We start from the raw sequence: 21,500 nt of genomic DNA on the forward strand, positions 1-21,500 counted from the left end.
CTAGTGAAAAGTATGTGTAACCAAGCACCAGATTCCTTCATTTCTTTGCTTCTGTGAAAATGCAGAAGGAGGGCAAGAAATTTATATTAGTATTGAAAAATGCTGACCACCAATCTTTCCATTAGAAAAAAGGTTGCAGGGTTATGTACAATTACCTTATGTTATGGTCAGGATTACACTAACAAGGGGACAGCATAATATTGGGGGTCACCGATTTTGATCAAACTTGGTGAGATTATAGTTCATACCTAATAAATGACATTTGCCAAGCAGTAAGTTGCAATACTCAAAATTAAAGGAGAAAGTTGAGGTTAAAAATTGCAAATCACTTAAAACCTGTAGAATATCCACCATTTGTACAGTGGCCGGTGGCTTGATTGGGGCACTGGTTTCATAAGGTTTATGCTTTGATTCTCCAAGGTAATACATTTTCTTTATACAAAATTATAAATTTTAATTCTTGATATTTTTAAATTTATAATATTGTCGGATAGAAAAACTGATTTATTTTTAGAAAACTACAAATGCATAATAAGCAGGGTAATAAAACAAAAAAAAATCTATCTGTTTCAAGTAACAAGTCAATGTTAAAAGCCATTAACAAATGCTTCCTAACAATATTTATTCAAAAACAAAACATTTTTTGTATTTTCATGTACACTACATACATACTCTGGAAACAAAGTCATTATTCAATCTAAATGCATCTGTAATTGTATCTTCATTTGCTAAAGAATTAAAAGACTGATTTAGTATCCTCTGTTAACATTGATAGCATAGAAATTTATTTTGCAGAAGAACTACTGCACAACAATATCACAAAGTTTACATATTGTGATGGCATCCTTGAAAATCCAATTCTAATTGCATATGAGGGTTCAACAATTTCAGAAGTTGTGAATGTGGTAGAAAGACAAACAAGTGTTCTGATATTTTCCAATGTATGAATGACTCTCCTCCAAATTAGTTAATGATGGAGAAGTGTTCTTAAATGTTAATCAAGTTTGTTTTTCCAGTGACATACATAGTAAATCTTATTGCAAAAATTAAATTTATTCAATTCACACACTGCAGAAATGTTTATTGTTTCACATGCCTCTACAACAATTATCATCCACAAAATTGTGCTTCTGGAAAGCAAACAGATTGAATAATGTCAATAAAAATGTTTTTTAAACAAAATTGGCCTTGAATAATGATAATTTTTTACTTTTATAACCACTTAAAAAGGGGTATTTTGGACAAATAGACCAAAATGTTGTGTCTTTCGAATCCGATGCTCACTTGAGTTCAAGAATTACTCAGAAGATGATTAATTCTCAGATATTTTATTTAAATATTCAAAATAAATATCAGTAACCAAGTTACTGTGGTTGATTTCGAAAAGTCTGAAACATCAGTGTAGGCTCTGTCACGTGTACTTTTACTGAAGAGGGATTGGTGAGAATTCCAATCTGAAATGCATTTAAATAAAAGGTGAGCATCAGATTCGAAAGATATAACATTTCAGTTTATTTGTCCAAACCCTTTTTTAAGTGGTTATGAGAGTGACTGATTACATCCAGCAAACATTGCTAATTTTAGCTTTATATTAATGATAATTTTGTTTAAATCTAATTCTCTTTCCAAATAAATTATAAATAAATGTTAGTATGAATCCCATATGTACTGTACATGAATATTCAAAAATAACTTTTAAATAAATATAATAAATTTAAAAATATCAAGAATAGATTAAAAATTATAGTTTTGTGTATAAAAAAAAAATAGATTTATACCACTGAGATTTGAAACACAACTGTTGTGATTATGAAAATGGCACATTCCCATCAAGCCACTAGCCACTCTACAAATGACAGAAATTCTAAAGGTTTTAAGTAGTTTACAATTTTCAACCTCAGGTTTTTGCTCCTTTAATTTCGACTATTGCACCTTGCTGTTTGGCACAAATCACTTGTTGAGGATACATTATAACCTCACTTAGTTTGATCAAAATGGGTGACTCCAACATCATGTCCTCCCCTCATAAGCTGTACACTAAGCCAATCATTCACCTGTTTTGCATTCTCTGATTCACCTGATCTTATTGGTTACATGTTTTTTGTGCCCTGATAAAAGGAGCATACTGTTACTGTACGAAAGTGGAAAGATGAAGGGCTTAAACGGATTTTCTATAGCAAACACACATGGTTTAGGAGGACCACCATCCTTATACAATCATAATGTGGTAAGAATTCTGCACAAGACCAGTTGGTCCCAATTTTGTTAAATTTATGCAGTCATCAAGTATAGCCCCAAAACATTAAGAATAGATGAAATCTTGTGGATATAGAGTAGTATATAAACAGAAAACTGTGCTATTATAAATGTTTAAGGACTGATAAGGACAATATCCCAAAAGAGTATAAAATAGGAGTTTATGTCAAACTGGCAAAAAAACAAGAGTTTAGGCATAGAACATCTTATATAGGATACACTAATAGAAATATGGCACAGTGGTTATATGAACATCAGTATGATACGAGAATATAGTGGAACAAGGCTAAACTAATTTGGATTATCAGATCATCCACTTATGCCCTACTGAAAAAGTTAAGAATTATAGGCAGAAGATTAAAAACTTATGCCTAATTGCAAAAGACATAGAGACACTTTTCACAGTATGGAAGTTTGTTATATATAACTCCATGAGAGAACCCAGTCTTAATAAATTGATTGGGTCTTGTACACACTTTGTACAGTTAGTTGTCTGCTAGTCCAAATAAACTGTTTTACTGAAATTGAAAGTTTAGTAAAATATATTATGTATATGCTGTTGATCATATAAGATTAAAATAAATTTTGTATCTATTTCAGTGCACAGTTTTATGTCACTTTTTGGTCTCTTTCAATGTACGATCTGCATGTCCCAAGTACAAGTTACGAACGTGAAATAAATAAATTGAAAATTCAGATTGCGCAAGTGGAGGATAATAAAGACATGGTAATTTATTTTTATATATAATAAAGCTAATAAATTATTAAGATATTTTCTTTAGCATATTTTGTTTTGTGTAAAATATTTTAAATAGTTCCTTCATCATTAAATATAATATCGATGACAAACTGGATTTTTTTCAATACTATTATTACTTATTTTGTATAAACTTGGGAACATATTAGTGTGAATAGTATTTTCAGATATATTTTGATGAGATTTTCAAGTTGAATGTAACTCACTTTTCCAACCCAAAATTCATTATTCTGTGCTTTATTGGATATTTTAGAATGTTTATTTTAATTCTGAAGTATTTTCAAACCTTTCAACTTATCATTAAGAGTAAAAGAAATTTCTTAAATTATGCAAATACCAGATAGAACATTATTGACTTTCAGTTTCAAACTGGATTTTATTAAGTGTCATCATCTCAAAAGATTCATTGTCACACCACCGACAATACAAACTGTGTTATGGCAAGTTTTAATGAAATGAAATGAATCTTTGTCTTCCTGCATTGAGCAAACAGTATTGTTATTTCATATGCTAAAACACTTTTACAACTATCGAAGTCATATTTTCAGTCCTTAAAAGTTTCTTCTCTAAATTTTTGTGTGATAAACTGAAAGGTTTGTAAATAGTTGGGAATTAAAATAAATATTCTTAAGAGCTGAACTTCGATGCAAAAGAAACTAAGATCTTCAATAAAGTAGAGAATAGTAGTCAATGAAATTATTGTTTTTAGTTAAAATTTTCAACTTTAGGGTCTTGGTTTATGCAGGATTGAAATATGTTGACTTGTTTTTGTGGATCGTAAATGGTTAGGTTAAATCATTGGGTGCTCATGGATAATTCTGACTGTTAATGGCTATGCTGACTATTTTTATTGTTTAATTTAGTATATATACTAAAAACATGTGTAAAATGTTTTTAAAAACATTTTAAGGTTTTTTTTTTGTCTATTAATTGTAAATAGTTGCATAAATGTCTAAACAATTGTCTGGACTATTAGGGTGAAACACAAATTTTTTTGGAATCTCATTATATGTAGTACAATACATGTCAATATGCACATCCATGTAAATGCAAGACCTTATCCATATTAAAATTTGATAAAATAATGAAGATAATTATGTCATTAAATATCTCTATATTTCATTTTAATGTAATACAATGAAAATGATTTTAATATAACATTTAATGAATGTTGGAATGAGTAAAAATTCTTAGTAGATATTTATTATTAAAATATATAATTTTATTTTGCTCCTTCCCTCAATTTAGGTTCAGAGTAAGAAAAAGAAAGAAAAGGAAAGGTGTCATGCACTTATCGAAAAACTTGTAGACGAAGAGAAACGCCAACAGGAACATTGTAACCGTGTATTAGCTCGATTAAAAAGTGAGAAAGATGCCTGGTTTCAATCACGTATGTATCTAAAATTTCGTTACAATCAAGGATGGAATATTTATTAATTTAATATTCCAAATTAATCATTTTAGGTTCTGCAAAGAATGAAACTATCACCCAGTTTTTACAGCTGTGTGTGTTTCCTCGGTGTATATTTACTTCTATTGATGCATTGTATTGTGCAAAATTTGTCCATCTTATTCATACGTTAAAAACACCAAATTTTTCCACTTTAATATGCTATGATAGGGTAAGTGAAATTTAGTTAACATTTTTGATGTTGTTACCTAGAAATTAATAACTTCATTATTTTTATTTCAAAAAGTATTTTTTGAAATCTTATTATATAACACATTACAATATCATATATAGTAATCAATATAACAACTTTCTTATGTCTTCCAGCAGTAGTTTACTAGAAACAAATGTTTTTGACCTAGTTTGTGGGCTTACTTCAGGTTCTAGAGAGAGCTAGAAGCAGGCCCATAAACTAGGCTGAAAACATTTGATTCTAATAAAGTATTGCTGGAAGATATAAGGAAATATTACTGTGAACATAGAACTATTACTCTATAGGAGTCACATTTTAAATATTAGTAGATTATTAATTTATGAGTCCAGTTATGATAGTGCATTGATTTTAATGTTAAAAAGAGCAATTTTAAGTAAGTATGTAATTTCCCTGTTGTTACAGATATTTTGTGACATTACTTATACTGTTACGGCATGCACAGAGAATGAAGCGAGCCGTTACGGACGCTTTCTGTATGCTATGTTAGAAACTGTTATGAGATGGCACAGTGACAAATCAATTTTTGAGAAAGTAAGTTTAAAATTTCAAGTTTATACTTAAATTATAAGAATTATTATTATCATACATAGATTACCTATACCAGGCTTGGCCAACCTATAGCAGGGAGGATTGACTTTCATGAGTCAGAAGCATTGATGATCTACTCCATACTTTTGTTTTATAATAGCTTAGTCCACTCTAATCAAATTCTGCAAAACATAATTGTATGTATGTATATATTGCATGATACTGTAAATAACATTCCATGTTATCTCTTTTCATAAAGACATTAAAGTATAAATTAAATGACACCATTTATTTTTCACCATAACAAAATAGCATATTTCTTTGTCCCAGAAATGACAAGTTTTGCTTCTCTTCAGTGCACTCATTTTGCACTGAACTGAATTACATATGATGAAACAGTTTCTAAAATAACAATATAATCTAGCTTGTAATGACTGTTGATACAAAGAACACTTTTTCCAATCTATCTCAAATAGAACAAATTTACCAACCCATAGAGAATAGTTAAAAGATTTTTATGTGAAAAATATGGATTTAATATTTTTGTTAAAATCACAAATCTTTTTTCTGTTTTAGTGAGCCATATTATATGTAATCAATCAGAAATGATGCAGTGATTGACTGGTCAATCATGACCAAACCAAATTGTTGGCCATACCTGATCTAGACTATGTTTAACACATACATATATATATTATTGATTTATCTTTTTAATTATCAGGAGTGTGCAAATTTTCCTGGTTTTATGACAAAATTTAGAGGCGCTACTCAGTCATCAGATAGTGCTACTGATCATGTTGATTATGAAAACTACAGACATGTTTGTCATAAATGGCATTTTAAGATAACTAAGGTATGAAATATCACAGGTATTTTTCTCTCCTTCTTAATTTTAATTTGAATATACTTTAAAAAAGTACATTTGTATTTTAGGCTCTTGTTATATGTTTGGAAAGTGGTGATTATGTACAGATTCGTAACAGTCTTATTGTCCTAATTAAGGTTAGTAAATTTTTTTGACAAGAAATTTAGTATCTATGACTGTGCTAATATACCTGATTTTATTGATTGAATTTAAAAGAATTTATTATTATTTTAATTTCTTTGATAAATTAACTATTAATCTTCAATCACTTTCAGCTTCCTGTGGTTATTGGTTATGTCCTATATAGTTACGCCTATTACATTTAATTTACAGTTGGTTGATTTAAGTTTTATATATACATACAGTGGAATCTTGATTATTTAAAGCAATATGGATCAAAGGTATCTTGGATAATCAAAAACTTGGATAAAATGGAATTTGGTATGACTTGATATTCTTGTGATGTTTACAGTTTTAATTGTAAACATTATAAAACTACCTAATGAAACTCCTGCCTAAGTTTGTAGCAGAATTTTAACTTCATACAATTAATGTGTTTATTTTGATACAACTTTCAAATTATCTTTAAAATGAATCACCCTGTGTAATGATAAACATTTTGTAACAAAATTGTCAAAATTTTTTTTTACAAATAATTAATTGATATGTGAAAAACCAATTAACGCTTTTATAGAGATTATTGTTAGTAAATTTGTTATTGAGCTCGATTAACATTTTCAAAATGTTAAATAAGTGATATAGACATATATAATTGTTGACATTGAAAAAAGTATGCCTGCCAATTATAAAATAGTAAAAAAAAAAAAAAAAAAAATTTGTTATTGTCACACTGTCTCGTTCACTGACCAGTTGACCATCTGCATGTCCTCAGCCTTATTCTCATTGTAAAAACACTAAAGTATATAGTAGAGAAGTGAAAAAAAAGTTAGGAATAAGAACTGGAAAATATGTATGAACATTTTAAATTAGTAAATAATTTAATTCAGGTATTTTCTTATTTTTATTCTCAATCTTTTCTCACTTCTCTATTGAATACTTCAATCTTACTCACTCTTATTGTGAAAACAATAAAGCTGTTTCATGTATGAGTTGGTCATCCAGCAGAAGAGAAACTAAGTTACAAAAGGGAAAATATCTTACTGTTTTGAAGATAACAAGTAAAAATTATTGGTTGTTGTTTAGTTACCAAAGACAGAATATGCTTTTGACAAAATTAAAACATTTATTTATGTAGACCAAGGGTTGGCAAACTTTTTGTTGCTAAGGGTGCAATAAAAATTTTAAAAACCATCAAGGACACACAGTTGAATTTTTAAAAAAACTTAACAATGTTATAACAAATAAACAAAATAATTATATTTTGAAATATGTATATATTTTTTTTTTTACAAAACAAAGATTATACAGGCATGTAATAATTAAAAAATGAAAATTAAAAGTACATACATAACACAGAATTATATTAAGTTAATTATTAAAATCAAGATCTTCAACAGCTTGTATCACAATAGATTTTACTTATTGTAACCACAGATAATTTTTTCAAAACTAGCAGGTTCCAAAGCATACAAGTTATAATACTTTATAAAAACTTCACTTACTATAATTAGAATTTAGTCATTGTCATTATTATCTTTGGATATTTTTGTGTTTCCGTTGTATGCTAGCAGCTTTAACAAGTGGCTTATAACATGAAATTGTTATCAGTTATTGTTATTAGTTTTAATCTGTGCTTTAATAAGTTAATTGTTTGGTAATTATACAGTTTAAGGGAATATGAGTTTTTTAATTGTTACTTTTTAAAAAGAAGGTATATTTAATAGACATTCAGAAAATGCATAACATTTTTTCAGGCGATTCATATATAAAGTGCTATAAACGAAAAAATCATAGGACTACTTACTAACTCTTCATACACGTCCACTGTACAATGTGCTGCTCCACGACAAAAACAACCTTAAGCAATGGCAGCTGAACAGTGCAGAGTTTGTAAGTAGTCCTATGATTTTTTGTTATAGCACTTTATATACGAATTGCCTGGAAAAATGTTATGCATTTTCTGAACATCTATTAAATATACCTTATTTTTAAAAAATAACAATTAAAAAACTTCATATTTCCTTAAACTGTATAATTACCAATTGTTTTAATTTAACAGAAAAATTATATTTCTTGAGACTATAGACACAGGATGAGTCAATTTATTTCGGTCCCTTCACATGCTGTTGAGATAATAACAATTCCATGGCGACTCTGCCACCTTTTATTGTAGGCTACTTGTCTACCATACAGTGCAAAAATGTTAATATGTTAATTGCTACCTGTAATATGATACTTTGCCTCCTGTGGGGCCTGAATTTTTTAATTGAGGCCCCTAAATAAGAAATTGGATATTTAATATTTTTTTTAATGTTAAATAGAAGGGTGGTTATATAACAGTCAGTGGGGTGAAGTTAAAGAAGAAACTTGTACGTCAACTGGCAAGTCAGATGGTCTAGAGAGAGAAAGGCCCTAAGATGAAGCCCTAATTATTTCACAATCTGCTGTAATTACATCTGTCTATCTAATCACATGTTTTTAAAGCACATGTCAAGACAGTTGCAGGTTAGAGAATGTGTAAGGCAATAAATAAATAAATGAGGGATGTCAAATTACATATTTCCTATATTTTCTTTTGCAATATTACTTATTTTAATGAAATAAAAGAATTAAACTAGTCTTCAATATGTTTCTTCTTTTTTTCTTAACTATTTACTATTAAAAAAACTATCAAATGTAAAATAGTTTTTTATTAAAAAAAACACTACAAGCGCCAGCCATCAAACTACTTCATGACCCCCTACAACTACCCCGAATTTTGCAGATGTTTGTGAGAGGCCTCCACTAGGATGTAAAACAAGTTCTTACAAAGCCAGGAAAATTTAACCTTGAGTAAAAATACATTGGTTATAGTGACGACTGGCGGTCAGATGGTTCTGTTATAAACTCATTAGTATTGTAGTAGTATTAGTAGTAGTATTAGTATGCCAGTGCATTGGATAGCAGTTAAAATCCCAGCAATTTTTAAAAAAAATGTATTTATTAATTTTACCTTTGTGCCATTGCTAGAGGACTATTTTAACTTTATTTGCATTGTATGGTGAATGAGTAGCCTACAATAAAAGGTTGACTCCGCCATGGAATTGTTATTACCTCAACAGGGTGAGAAAGGACTGAAAGAAATTGACTTATCCTGTGTGTATAGTCTCAAGATATATAATTTTTCTGTTAAAAGTAAATATGTCCCGGCAAACTTTTTAAAAAATAATTGTTTTAATTACTGTTTTCTCACAATACAATAACTTAAATTTCTGGCATTACACTAGTTGTTGAAGTTGGTAGAATACAAATAGTACTGGATGGATTATTTGTTAAATAATAATAATTATAATTAATAAGTCTTTGTTATACATTTTAAATTGTTTTATCACATCCTTTTAATGTTAGAGTAATCAAAATCAGAATTTTTGTTTAATTGTAGTCTTATTTCTTTTATTTTGTTAGTTTAGACTGGCCTCAAAATGATTACAATAAGCAATGTCTATTGTATAAATTGTATTTACTTCATTAACACTATAATATTTTATTTGGTAAAGTTTGTTTGTTATTATATGACTTTTTCAGATTTTACCATATTTTCCCGTCATCACAAACCTCGGCCAAGCATTAGAACGTCGAATTGATAAAATTCGTGTGGAGCAGAAAGAAAAGAGACCTGATCTCTATGCTATAGCAACAGGGTAAGATTTAATTTATTAAAATTTTCTTTATACATTAATTATACATTTTAAAAGTAAATAACAAAAGTAAAAAACAGAAATTTTTACTGGGTCAAAAATCAGAATTAGAGAAGGACTTCACACTTAGCTTATTGAAAATTTTAACATCTTAATAAGATGGTATTGACTGTACTTAAATTGAATTCCATTATGTAATCATTCTGAAGATGCTAGAGTGATTAAAGTAAAAGTACAAAGTACTCTGTGAAATTGGCATATATTTTATACTCAGTTTAAGTATCATCAATATTGTCTTGTTAGAAGGATCAACAGTAATGACAATATATTGGAAACATTGTTTTATAGAATTTTGAAATAACATGCTGTATTTTTTCAAATATTACAATAGAAACTTGAAAATGACTTTTTTTTAAAAAAACCAAAAATACATTCATTCAGAAAAGTCAAGCTATTTTTTGAAGGATTCAAATATATTAGTACAGAGGTGGACAACCTTTTAAATGTTGTCCCAAATAAAATTGAAGGTGGATGTATAGGGTCAAATTTTCTTTTATGATTTATAACTGGCTTGTCAACAAGTTGATAGTGATCAAACAGTTGATTGAAAAAAGACAGTGAAATTAGTTGAAAAGAAAAAGCATATGAATATATTAATATATAGGTTTATACTCTATACTACATTGGGCAATACAGAGAGGAATAGGTTTATAATAAAAAAGTTATGATAAACCTGATTATATGATTATACATTATTCTGCAGGCTGTAAGTGTTCAATGGACAAAAGCTGCTCAATTAAGATTACCAAAAATTGTTTAATACAAGGTCTAGCAATAAAATGAGAATTTATAAATATAGTGATACCTCGTACTTTGAATTTGTTTTCAGGAGGCTGTTTGAACTCTGAATTGTTTGAAGTTTGAATGTTTTCCCCATTAGAAGTAAGTCCTCAAGGAAAGTAAATTAATAGGTTCTCAGACTGTAAACAATACCCATTTTGATAAACTTAAACAGAAAATATACATAATTTAAGATAAAAAATAACACAGTTAAATGTCCTCAGTAATGAAAACAATAAATAAAATATGTAAAACTGTATAACAAAATGAAAATTGTATTTACTATGCTTTAGTGAGGAATAGTGATGTCCCAGTTTTTAAGGTCACTATACAGCTTTTACTTGGCTTTCTCACTAATAATGCTCTTGGAGATGATATCACCAGCTAATTGTTTCTTATTTATCCTCTGTAGGAGGAATTTTTCCATCTCAATAATGTGTGATTTGGAGGTCAATGTTGTCACACCTTTAGCTCACCTTTGCTGATTTTATCACTTGGGGTTCTTAATAATGGTGCACTATTGACTTCAGCATCTTAAACATGGCCTGAAGATCCTCCATATGTACCACTTTCATGCTTTGCAATAAGTTTCTTTTTCACTCCAATCATTGATACTACAGCTTTCCTCTTAAATTTTGTTGCTTTTGCAGTCTACTTGGATGCCATGGTTAATAGGCAGGGATTATATACATATATATAACCAAACACACCAAAAATGAAGCAAAAAAGCACTGGGAACACATGAACGTAATGCAAGAAATGCTTTTACACTGAGAGTGAGAGATGACTTGGATGTGCTGTACAACAGATGGCATTTATGCTGCAATCATATTTTTTTCACTTATTTTCACTTTATTTTTTCACTTTAACTCCAGGTATAATTTTTTTCAAATTTAGTGTTTGAACTCTGGAATGTTCAAAGTTAAGTCATTCACAGTATGAGGTAACACTGTAGGTAATTATTAACTTTTGAATATTTATTAAGAAATTTTCACATGCAAGATCTCAAACAACATAGTTTACCATTTATGTTTTGAAGGTGACTTCATGTCAGTGACCTTAATTGATGCGCAGACAATCTGCATCTTTGAAGTATGTCATGCATAGAGTGGTACAATATGTTCTCAAGTGTTATTAATTGCATACAGATTTTTGCCTCAAGAGTTTAATTATTTTGTGGACAATATTCATATACTACACTCTTTGTCCAAAAGATGTTGGAACTCTTAAGGCAAAAATTTGTCATGCAATTAATAACATACCTGAGAACATATTGCACCACTTTATGCATGACATACTTTAAAGATGCAAAGAGTGTCTGTGCATCAATTAAGGTCACTGGCATGAAGTCACCTTCAAAACATAAATGGTAAACTATGTTGTTTGAGATCTTCTACATGAAAATTTCTTAGTTATTAATTTTTAAATATTTATTGTCTATTTATGTAGGCTGTTTTTTTCAACCTCCGATGGTCCATAAAACAAAGACAAGTGTAAAAAACAAAATGAATTTATTACCAAAAGTTAGGTACAAACATGGTTACTTTTCAACATAATTACTACGAAGATTGAGGCATTTGCCATATCTGTGGACGAGCTTTGCAATCCCCTCTTCATAGAATGTTGCTGCCAGTGAATTGAGATGAGCCCTAATGTTGTTTTGAAGATTGTCATTAGTCTTGAATCTCTGCCCTCCTAGCCACTTTTTCTGTTCATGAAACAGGTGGAAGTCACTCGGCACTAAATCGGGGATATACGCTGGGTGTTTAAAGGTGGTGAAGACTTCTGCCTTTCAGACTTCCACCCAGCTTGGAACTTTTTAATGTGTGAAGACTTCAACCTCTTTCCTGAACTGAAAACATGGCTAGGAGGGCAGAGATTTGAGATTAATGATGATCTTCAAAACAACGTTAGGGCCCATCTCAAGTCATTGGCAGCAACATTCTATAATAAAGGGTTGGAAAAGCTTGTCCACAGATATGACAAATGCCTCAATCCTCACAGTGATTATGTCGAAAAGAAACCATGTTTGTACTTAACTTTTGGTAATAAATTCATTTTGTAATTTACACTTGTCTTGTTTTATGGACCATCGGAGGTTGAAAAAAACCTACCCTCATATAATTGCCCATTTCCATGCCAGAGCCTGTATGAAACATTTTTAGCCTTAGTTTAGGCTATTTTATACTTGTGTACTGAGGATGCCTCTTGAATCTGAGACTGAAAATTTTTTATTTTTAACAATTAGTGTAATCTTAAAAAACAGTGTTTGTGTATGAAGTAATAATACTTTTGTTTAACAAAGCTATTGCTTAATTATTTTGGATTTTATGGAGATAAAATTGCTTGGCTAAATTTTCTTTTTGGTAGAAATTTTGTTCTAATATTAAATGTTATTAGATAGTGTTTAAATTGCAAGTAAAACAAAATGTTGGTTTATCATTATTGTAATTAATTTTATATATGAAACATTTTAAATGTACTGTGATAAACTAAAACAAGTAATTAAATTAACAATATTATAAGTTAATAAAATATAGATTAACATTTTTTAAAATTAACCCTTTCCATTCGGAAAATCTTTAACATTAAGTAATCAGGTGGAATTCGTTATGTGGTGCATTTTTGCAACTTTTGGGTAATTTTTTAAATTGCAATATTTTGCTTCAATATCATGCTATATTCAACCTGTTTTTTGTGTTTGATTAAAAACATATTACAGTTTACTATTGTTTAATTTTTAGTTTTATACAAATTTAAAATAATATTTAAATTTGAAGTTTACAATCAAAAGAAAAAAAATTAATTTACAGAGAATCACTGAACTTTGTACATTTGTTAGGTAGACACATCTGTCTTCTTTTAAACAAAACAAATCCCATTTCTCTAGCTAGAGCGGGGGAGAAGTTATTGCCATTATTTACACTACAGTAGAGACTCGTTAATTGGAACCCTGGTAATCGGAACGATTTTCAGACGGACTGTGTCGTGCTGAATCGAATGTTTTTGATACTAAATTTACTTCTAAAGTATAATTTTCATGTTTTTATATTCTTCAATATATTTATTTTGTTTGTACAAAATAAAGAAATAATTTTTAACGATACGATAGCCTCGATTATTATTATTAAAAATTTTCGTTAGGCTTAAAATCGACAAAAATTCAACACGAAGCGACACGCAACGGAGAAAAGTTTGAACATCGGACAGGTTAATATATTTATTCGTACATAATCGGTAATCGGAACAAATCACTAATCTGAACAACCCCAGTCCCCAATTGATTCCGATTTTCGGTTCTCTACTGTATGTGTCTAATTATTTAGCAGGGAGATGAGTTGATTGTTATCGTAAAGCGACACGTTAAAATTTATCATTCTGAAAAATGATATCAGATGTTCTGAAAAACTCTTATTCATCGAAGTTGAGGCAGTCATAATATAAATTACCAATTAGAGCATAACAGGGGTGGAAACAAAAATTTTAAAGCAAATTAACAGCACGAACATCTTCCATAGATTTACTATAGGAAGGTGGAGTTTCCCAGGATTATTTATTGCTAGATAGTTTAGAAACATATTTACTCACCTAAATATTGTCGATTAGGTAATTTAATGCCTAAGTACATTAAATTAGAGCTAAAAAACAATTTAAAAAGTGAATTTATTGCGATTGTTTTTACATTTTACTTCGAAGGCTAGAGGTGGGCTTTTTGTGGCAATTTTTTCCTTTCACAAGTCTGTGATTAGTTAAAGTAATGTCAACAAAGACAGAATAAAACCTTAGAAGGCGTTTCCCCTTGATTGTTTTCAGTCAACTTTATAGTTAACTGCGAAGATTTACTGTAGAATGGTAGGGGGATGTATTTACCAAAATATTTATGGCCCAGAGGTGGTAACAAAACACTTATTGGCTTAAACAAAGTCAATAGACCTACATAAGAGTGAATCAAAGCTAATATCGCTAGAAAACTCGAATATAATGCAAATTAATTGAATTTTTTGATTAATATTTTAATTTACACCGAACGGTGTATTTCGCATTACCAATTAACGAAAAAGTCACATGATGTACACCAATTGGTAGCTTACCTCCTGGAAAGGGTTAAGGGTTTATCACATTGATCTTTAACCAAACGTATGTGAATTTACAAGTTTTTATTTTCATTTTCTATTATAAAAGTTAATACACAATTTAAAAAATCTTATTTTGTTAAAATGCATTTTGGTTTTTAAATTTATAACTTCTCTTCAGTTAGTTTAAAACACATAAAAAAAAAGAATGCTAACTGAAGTAGGATTATAATTTTAAAAATTCTGAAATGCAGTTTAGCAAGATAAGATTTTTTTAGTTTTGTGTTAACTTTTATAATAGACAAAGAAAATAAAAAGTTATAAAATTGTGTAAGTGTGGTTACAAATTGATGTTGTTAAACACTTAATAATAAAAATGATTAATCTATATTTTGTTAATTTATGAATTCATAATAAAAAGATAAAATTTTAAGAATGAATCAAATTAGGTAATTGGACAGTTAGATAATTAAATATATATATGTATGTTCAATAAAGATGTTTTTGTATTTAGTTTACATTCTTCTCTATTGAAGAGCTCAAAACTATATAAGTCCTGAGTATCTTAAGCCTTTTGGCTCATCATTCGAGTTATACATTAACCTGTCCCATGTTGTTTCCAAGTATTTTCGTGTTGACCTCATTTGACCTAACATTTTGACCCCAAATATGCTCGTTTCTGTATCAGAACGTTTTTGATACTTGATGTTGCTATCCATCATAATTTTTATATTAAAATGAACTTTTGAAATATAATATTTTTTGTTTTTATATTTTTCAATATATTTATTTTGTTTGTGCAAAATTAAAAAATAATTTTTAATGACACAGTAGCCACAATTATTAATTTTAAAAGAAATTTATGTTAGGCTTAATATTAACAAAAATTCAACATGGTGGCCACATGCAATGAAGAAAAATTTCAACATGGGATAGGTTAACAAAAGAAATATTTGAAATCAGCAGTTAGAAGAACAAAACTTTCAAGTTTAAATTTTAAAAATTTCAAACAAATGCTAAATCAGAATCTTTCTTTTGTTGTAAATTTTTGATGATGATCTGGAAGGCTTAAAAATATTCAGAACTTTGTTTAATGTTTATATTTTTGTTTTGAACTCTCCAGTAAAGCAAAGTAAAACTGAATTTTGAAAACTGGATATCGATCTTGACCTTTGTTTCAGTATTGTTTAAATATCAAGAATTAGTAAGATTAAGATTATAAGTAAGGATAATCAATAGGAATTACTTTGCATGTTTAAATTAATATCTCCAAAAAACAAAAGAAAATGAATAAATATACAATTTGCTGATTTTTGCTGAAATGAATTTGATGGCAAGATAATTTTCCTCAGACTGTCATTAGTAATAATTCTTGTTACTCTCTTTAATTTCCAAATGCCAAAATTTCAATTTAAATATTGCATTTCATTTTCTTTATAAATGCAGATTGAATAAAATGTGTTTGCTTTCTGTTTGTTAATTAAGAGCATTTGAATAAACTGATTTTTGCAAAATATTATTTCCTACAGATATTCAGGACAGCTTAAAGCAAAGAAACAGAATCTAATTCCTGAACACGAGTTTCATTTAAAAGAAACAAAGGAACTGGTAAGTCATTTTCACTATTAACATTTTACATTTTGTTTTATTACTAGAGCTAGGACATTTAGGCACTAAAATTCACTCACATAACTCAGGTTATAACTTGCATGATTTTTATGTGACTTTTAGTGCCTAGATGCCTTAGCTATATTTACTACATACATGTTTTGCTAGAATTACTGGGCAAAATACATAGAATAGGAATTTATTGGGCTGCAATTTGAAAAAAATTGTAGACCTATAAATTTACACTGTTGTCCACCAGTCTGTCTGTATTTCTGTCCTTCCTTAATCTAGAACAGTGTTAGGAGCTGTCCATAAATTACATAAGGGCGATTTTGGCCATTCTAGACCCCCACCCACCCCTTTGTAAGAAACCGTAATATTTTGTTTGATCCCCCCTTCCCTATCTTATGTAATATTTAGACATGATTTTATAGAAAGATTTTAATGAAAATAAATTTTTTAATGAAACCCTAAAAACTTTAGGTCCAAAATATATAATTATTAATTAGTTAATTAATATGTACTATTATTTATAAAAGGCTATGTTAACAAATTTAAAAATATAAAAATTTAATGAATTCGAATGAACAATTTATTTTTAGAACTTTATTTTTTAATTATTAAAAATCTTTTTATTATTATCATTAATCAACATCATAATATTCTTTTTATATTAATTTTAATTTTCACAAAAGGATGCAAACCCTTTGACAGATCGACCAGCTAGAACACATGTAAACAGAAACTTCATACAAAATAAAACAAGAGAAAATAGAAACCACAGTATTTTGCCATATTGGTTACATCTTGGCTAAGGCCAAGAAAATAAACAACATGCTGCTAAAATGTGCTAGGTGCACTGGGGAACTAAATTATAAAGCTCATAAAACTATATATAATGGGGCAATACAACCAATGCTACTTTATGTGGCCTCTAGCTGGGGTCATGTAACTAGTAAAAATTCAGTAGCAAGTAAATTACTCTCTCTTCAAAGACAGTTTGCCATTAGAATTTCAAAGTGCTGCAGAACTGTTTCTACTAATGCCTCTCTGATTCTAGCAGAGCTTCTTCCTTTGCCACTATGTATTGTAGAAAAGGTTCTGAACTACTACATCAGAACTACAAACATTAAAGCTCAACAACAATCTCTATTCCTATCTATGGCTGTTGCAAATGCTATCATATTGCAATTACCCTATCTCTGATCATCTCCCTGTAAACAAGGTTATCCCCAGGGTACATTCCTCCATGGATAACCATGCAGACATTAATATCTATACAGATGGGTCCAAAAGCCCCCTTCATGTCTGCTCAAGTATCTGTATCTTCCTCCAAACTGACATATTTTGCCCAAAATATGTTAGAAGGTATAGATACCCCCACATATCAAGCTGAAGAAGATGCTGTCTACCAAGCTGTTTGGTGAGCCACTTCACTACCAACATCTGTCTATCAACCTACTCTGTCTATCAACATTTACAGTGATTCTTAGTCTGTCCTAAAATTTCTAATAAATACCAATTTCAATAGCAATAAAATCACATATATCCAGCAACATATTAAAAACCTTGTAAATAAGATAACTTTTATGTTTGTTTGTGGCCATGCTGGCATCCTAGGAAATAAAAAAGCTGACTTTGAGGCTAAGTCAGCTGCAAAGGACACTGACTTGGACAACACTCACAACCCTCTCTCACGCAGCAGCCTTAAAAATTATATTTATGACAACGCTATGCAAAAGTGGAATCAATAATAGTTGAGCAGTAAAACTGGTAGAATAAGAAGATTATTTTCCTATTGTTGAATGCAGGTTCTTATCACCACTTAGAGATTTAACGTTTGCTACTGCTCAACTGCTTACTGAGCATGTATAACCGGGCAGAAACTGCCTCTTGCTTTTGCTCTATAGAAAACTTATACACCGTCAACCATATGATCTATCATTGTCCAATTTACGATCAAGATAGACTTATTCTGAAATTAGAAATCTTTATGCTTGGTTTCAGGTGGCCATATCCACTCGATAAGCTTGTTCAGAAGCCACTGTTTGATACTTTTTACAATTATGTTAAAAAAATATGGAATATAAGATTATTTATAATTTATAATTTCTAGTTTTACATTTTAGTTTTCACTAAAAATTGAATAATAATTTTATGTTTACTTTGTATCATATATTTTGGTTTATGTATTCTTAGTGTTATATACCCATATGAGTGGTGCACTTATTCAAAAAAAAAAAAAAAAAAAAAAAAAAAAAAAAAAAAAAACAGTGAGAAACCCCTACACGGCCTTTCTCCTATCATAAAAAATGTGTAGAGAGTGAGTCTGCTAGCGTTATTATTCTATCACGTCGCATCTGATGGCGTCAGTACAATGAGTAATCTTAATAGAAACCGCCAAATTAAAGCCAAATTCAAAACTCCACCACTCAATGAGATCAAAAAATAAAAACAATATATTACGTAAGACGAGATCTATTACCCCCTAACCCTGAGTAAGAAATCCTTGACCCCCACCCACCCCAAAATACCTTACGTAATTTATGGATGGCCCCTTAGATAGATGAAAGTTGAGACCAGATGTGGAAAGCCTAGGGGCACGAGGCCTCGATTAACTATATTTTAATTGAAAAATTTTCCCCTGAAAGGAGTTAGATAGATGACTGGCATGGTTCTATTGCTAGCAGAAAAGTATAATGAACTGTACAGAGGAAGACACTCCAATTTGTTACATTTAAAGAAACATCAGAGATTATATATACATATATACATGTACAGTACAGTACATACACACTCACGTTTGTAAAAATTGCAACATCATGACATGAAGGAATTATGTAAATAAACTAAAACTTGCAGGAAATGAAAAGCATGGTATGACATGCAAAGGATTAGAATATCAGAATGATAGCAGATGTTTGGACTGAGAAGTGCCCTGTAAATGGTTGTGTTAGTCCTATAAATAGAGGGCAGTAGAGCAAAGTTGGAAGTAGTGTATCATTGTCTGTCAGTGATAAACATTTTGAGAGAAGTTACTATGCCTCGTTGATGACAAAGGGTGCCATATGAGCATGTTAGAGTTTGAATGGAGGCAATTGATCGGCCTGCATTAAGGAGGATTTTCTTATTGCAAAATTACAGCTTGTGTGGGGGTGTAATGCTCCCATACAAGCTGTAATTTTGCAACTACTATAGATGTGCCATTGTCTGTGTCCACAGTTTGCTGACATCTGCTGTGACATGGATTATGTGCAAGCATTCCTTTGCACAGAATTCTTCTGGCACAAAATCATCAATGCTTGTGGCTACAATGAGCTCATCAACATAGCCACTGGTGTGCCAATTGGCAACTAATCATCTTTTCCAATGAATCTCTCTTCAATTTAGAGTATATCGATGGCCGAACATGCATTAGACTCTGTAGAGATGACACCATCTTCCACAGTGTATTATCCAGCATCATAATGGGGAAAGGTGTGATGGTCTGGGGCACTATTGGATATCGTGGACAATCTCAGCTTCTCAGAAATGTGGGTACTCACAGCAATTGTTGCATCAGGGAAATTGCGAAGTCCAAAGTTGTACCCTTCCTTCAATGCAATCCTTCTGTATTTCAACAGGACAGTGCTTATCTACATGTTGCTATGAATGTTCCAGACTTCTCAGCACAGCAGATACCACTTCTTCCTTGGCCTGCCTATTCACTAGACATGTCACCTATTGAACATGTCTGGGATTTTGTGGGTCAGAAACTTGCTGGTGGAGCTTGTCCCACAGCCAATATGATAAACTTTGGATTTGGATAGAAGCAGTCTGGAATGCTATTCCTCAGGTAGACATTCAAATCCTGTTTCATTTGATGCTATGACATGTAGAAACTCTTATTGCAGTACATGGTGGCTTCAGCAAATACTGATTTTTGGCATGTAATATTGTTTGATTGCCCTATAAATTTAACTGTTTCTTTGTATCACTACAGGTTACACATGGAATAAATTTCATTCATTTCTGATGATTCCTTCATGGTGTTGCAATCTTCTCAAACATGCACGTGTGTGTGTGTGTGTGTGTGTACAGTAGAACCTCGATTATCCGGACTAATTGGGGATGAAGGTAGTCCTGATAAGGAAAAATCCGGATAATTGAAAAATAATACTGTACTGTATTTAAATTGTGATCAAATTTTCAAGAGACAAACGTTCATTTTGAATTTGGACTACTGACCAGCACTAACACTGCCTATTGTTTAAAGGCCCTCTGGTGGCACAAGAAGACGAATTTTATAAAATAAAAAGCAGTTGAAACTGTCTAATTTTTATTCATAAAAATGCAAACTATTTTTTGTTTTATGACGAGTAAAATTTTTTCATCGCATTCACGGCTTTTAAATAATGCATAAACCTTCAAAGCGCAAGGCCATAGGCGGTGGCCCACGTGGCCATGCATTACACTGCCCTCGGCCATAGAAATGATGTTATTTGATGAATGTAAATTATTTATAAATATGTATGTTAAGTTATATTTTTATTACGACGCAAAATGTATTAAAAAGTTTAGGACCACTGTGCTGGATGAGACGTTGTTGGGACAAAAAAAGTTATGCCTTCCATCACATACATAAACAGTGTCACAATTGCCAAGTGCAAATCAGCAAATTTGTAAAATTTTTGTTTATTTTGAACAATCCGGATAATCGAAAATCAGGATAATCGAGGTTCTACTCTATATATAAATGAGAGCAATTATTTATTGTGACATTATCACAATGCCCAGCTGCAAATTTTATTTATACTTTTAATTTATTTAATTTAAAATATATACTCTCCACGCCAAATTAGTAGTGTTTGCCCCTGTGTACATCATACTTTCCTGCTAGCAGGAGAGTTGTGCCAGCCACCTTTCAGGGAAAAATTTTTGAGTTGAAATAATGTTACTTTCACTTTGCATTGGAAATTCATATACAATTAATTGGGATTATTGTAATCTTCATTATATTTTTTATTTAGTTTACATGAATTAATTTTTAACTTATAATTAATTACACTATTTTAATTAAATTGGAGAGCTATAAAATAATAATTATAATTAACTAGATTTTTTTATAAGTTG

General features: G+C 30.1%; 1 protein-coding gene across 1 annotated transcript in view; it reads left to right on the forward strand.

Moving 5' to 3' along the window:
- Positions 1-21,500, forward strand: part of tho2 (THO complex subunit 2-like protein) — a 220,185-nt gene that overhangs the window by 73,134 nt on the left and 125,551 nt on the right. Inside the window, exons 24-31 of the mRNA XM_067264536.1 lie at positions 2,857-2,983; positions 4,262-4,403; positions 4,478-4,635; positions 5,080-5,208; positions 5,927-6,058; positions 6,139-6,207; positions 9,755-9,870; positions 16,310-16,388. Of these exons, the coding sequence (XP_067120637.1) occupies positions 2,857-2,983; positions 4,262-4,403; positions 4,478-4,635; positions 5,080-5,208; positions 5,927-6,058; positions 6,139-6,207; positions 9,755-9,870; positions 16,310-16,388 (952 nt within the window). The remainder of the gene's footprint in view (positions 1-2,856; positions 2,984-4,261; positions 4,404-4,477; positions 4,636-5,079; positions 5,209-5,926; positions 6,059-6,138; positions 6,208-9,754; positions 9,871-16,309; positions 16,389-21,500) is intronic.

The sequence above is a fragment of the Centruroides vittatus genome, unplaced genomic scaffold (genome assembly GCF_030686945.1).
Source record: "Centruroides vittatus isolate TY-2023 unplaced genomic scaffold, ASM3068694v2 contig_19, whole genome shotgun sequence".
In the NCBI taxonomy this organism is placed as follows: domain Eukaryota; kingdom Metazoa; phylum Arthropoda; class Arachnida; order Scorpiones; family Buthidae; genus Centruroides; species Centruroides vittatus.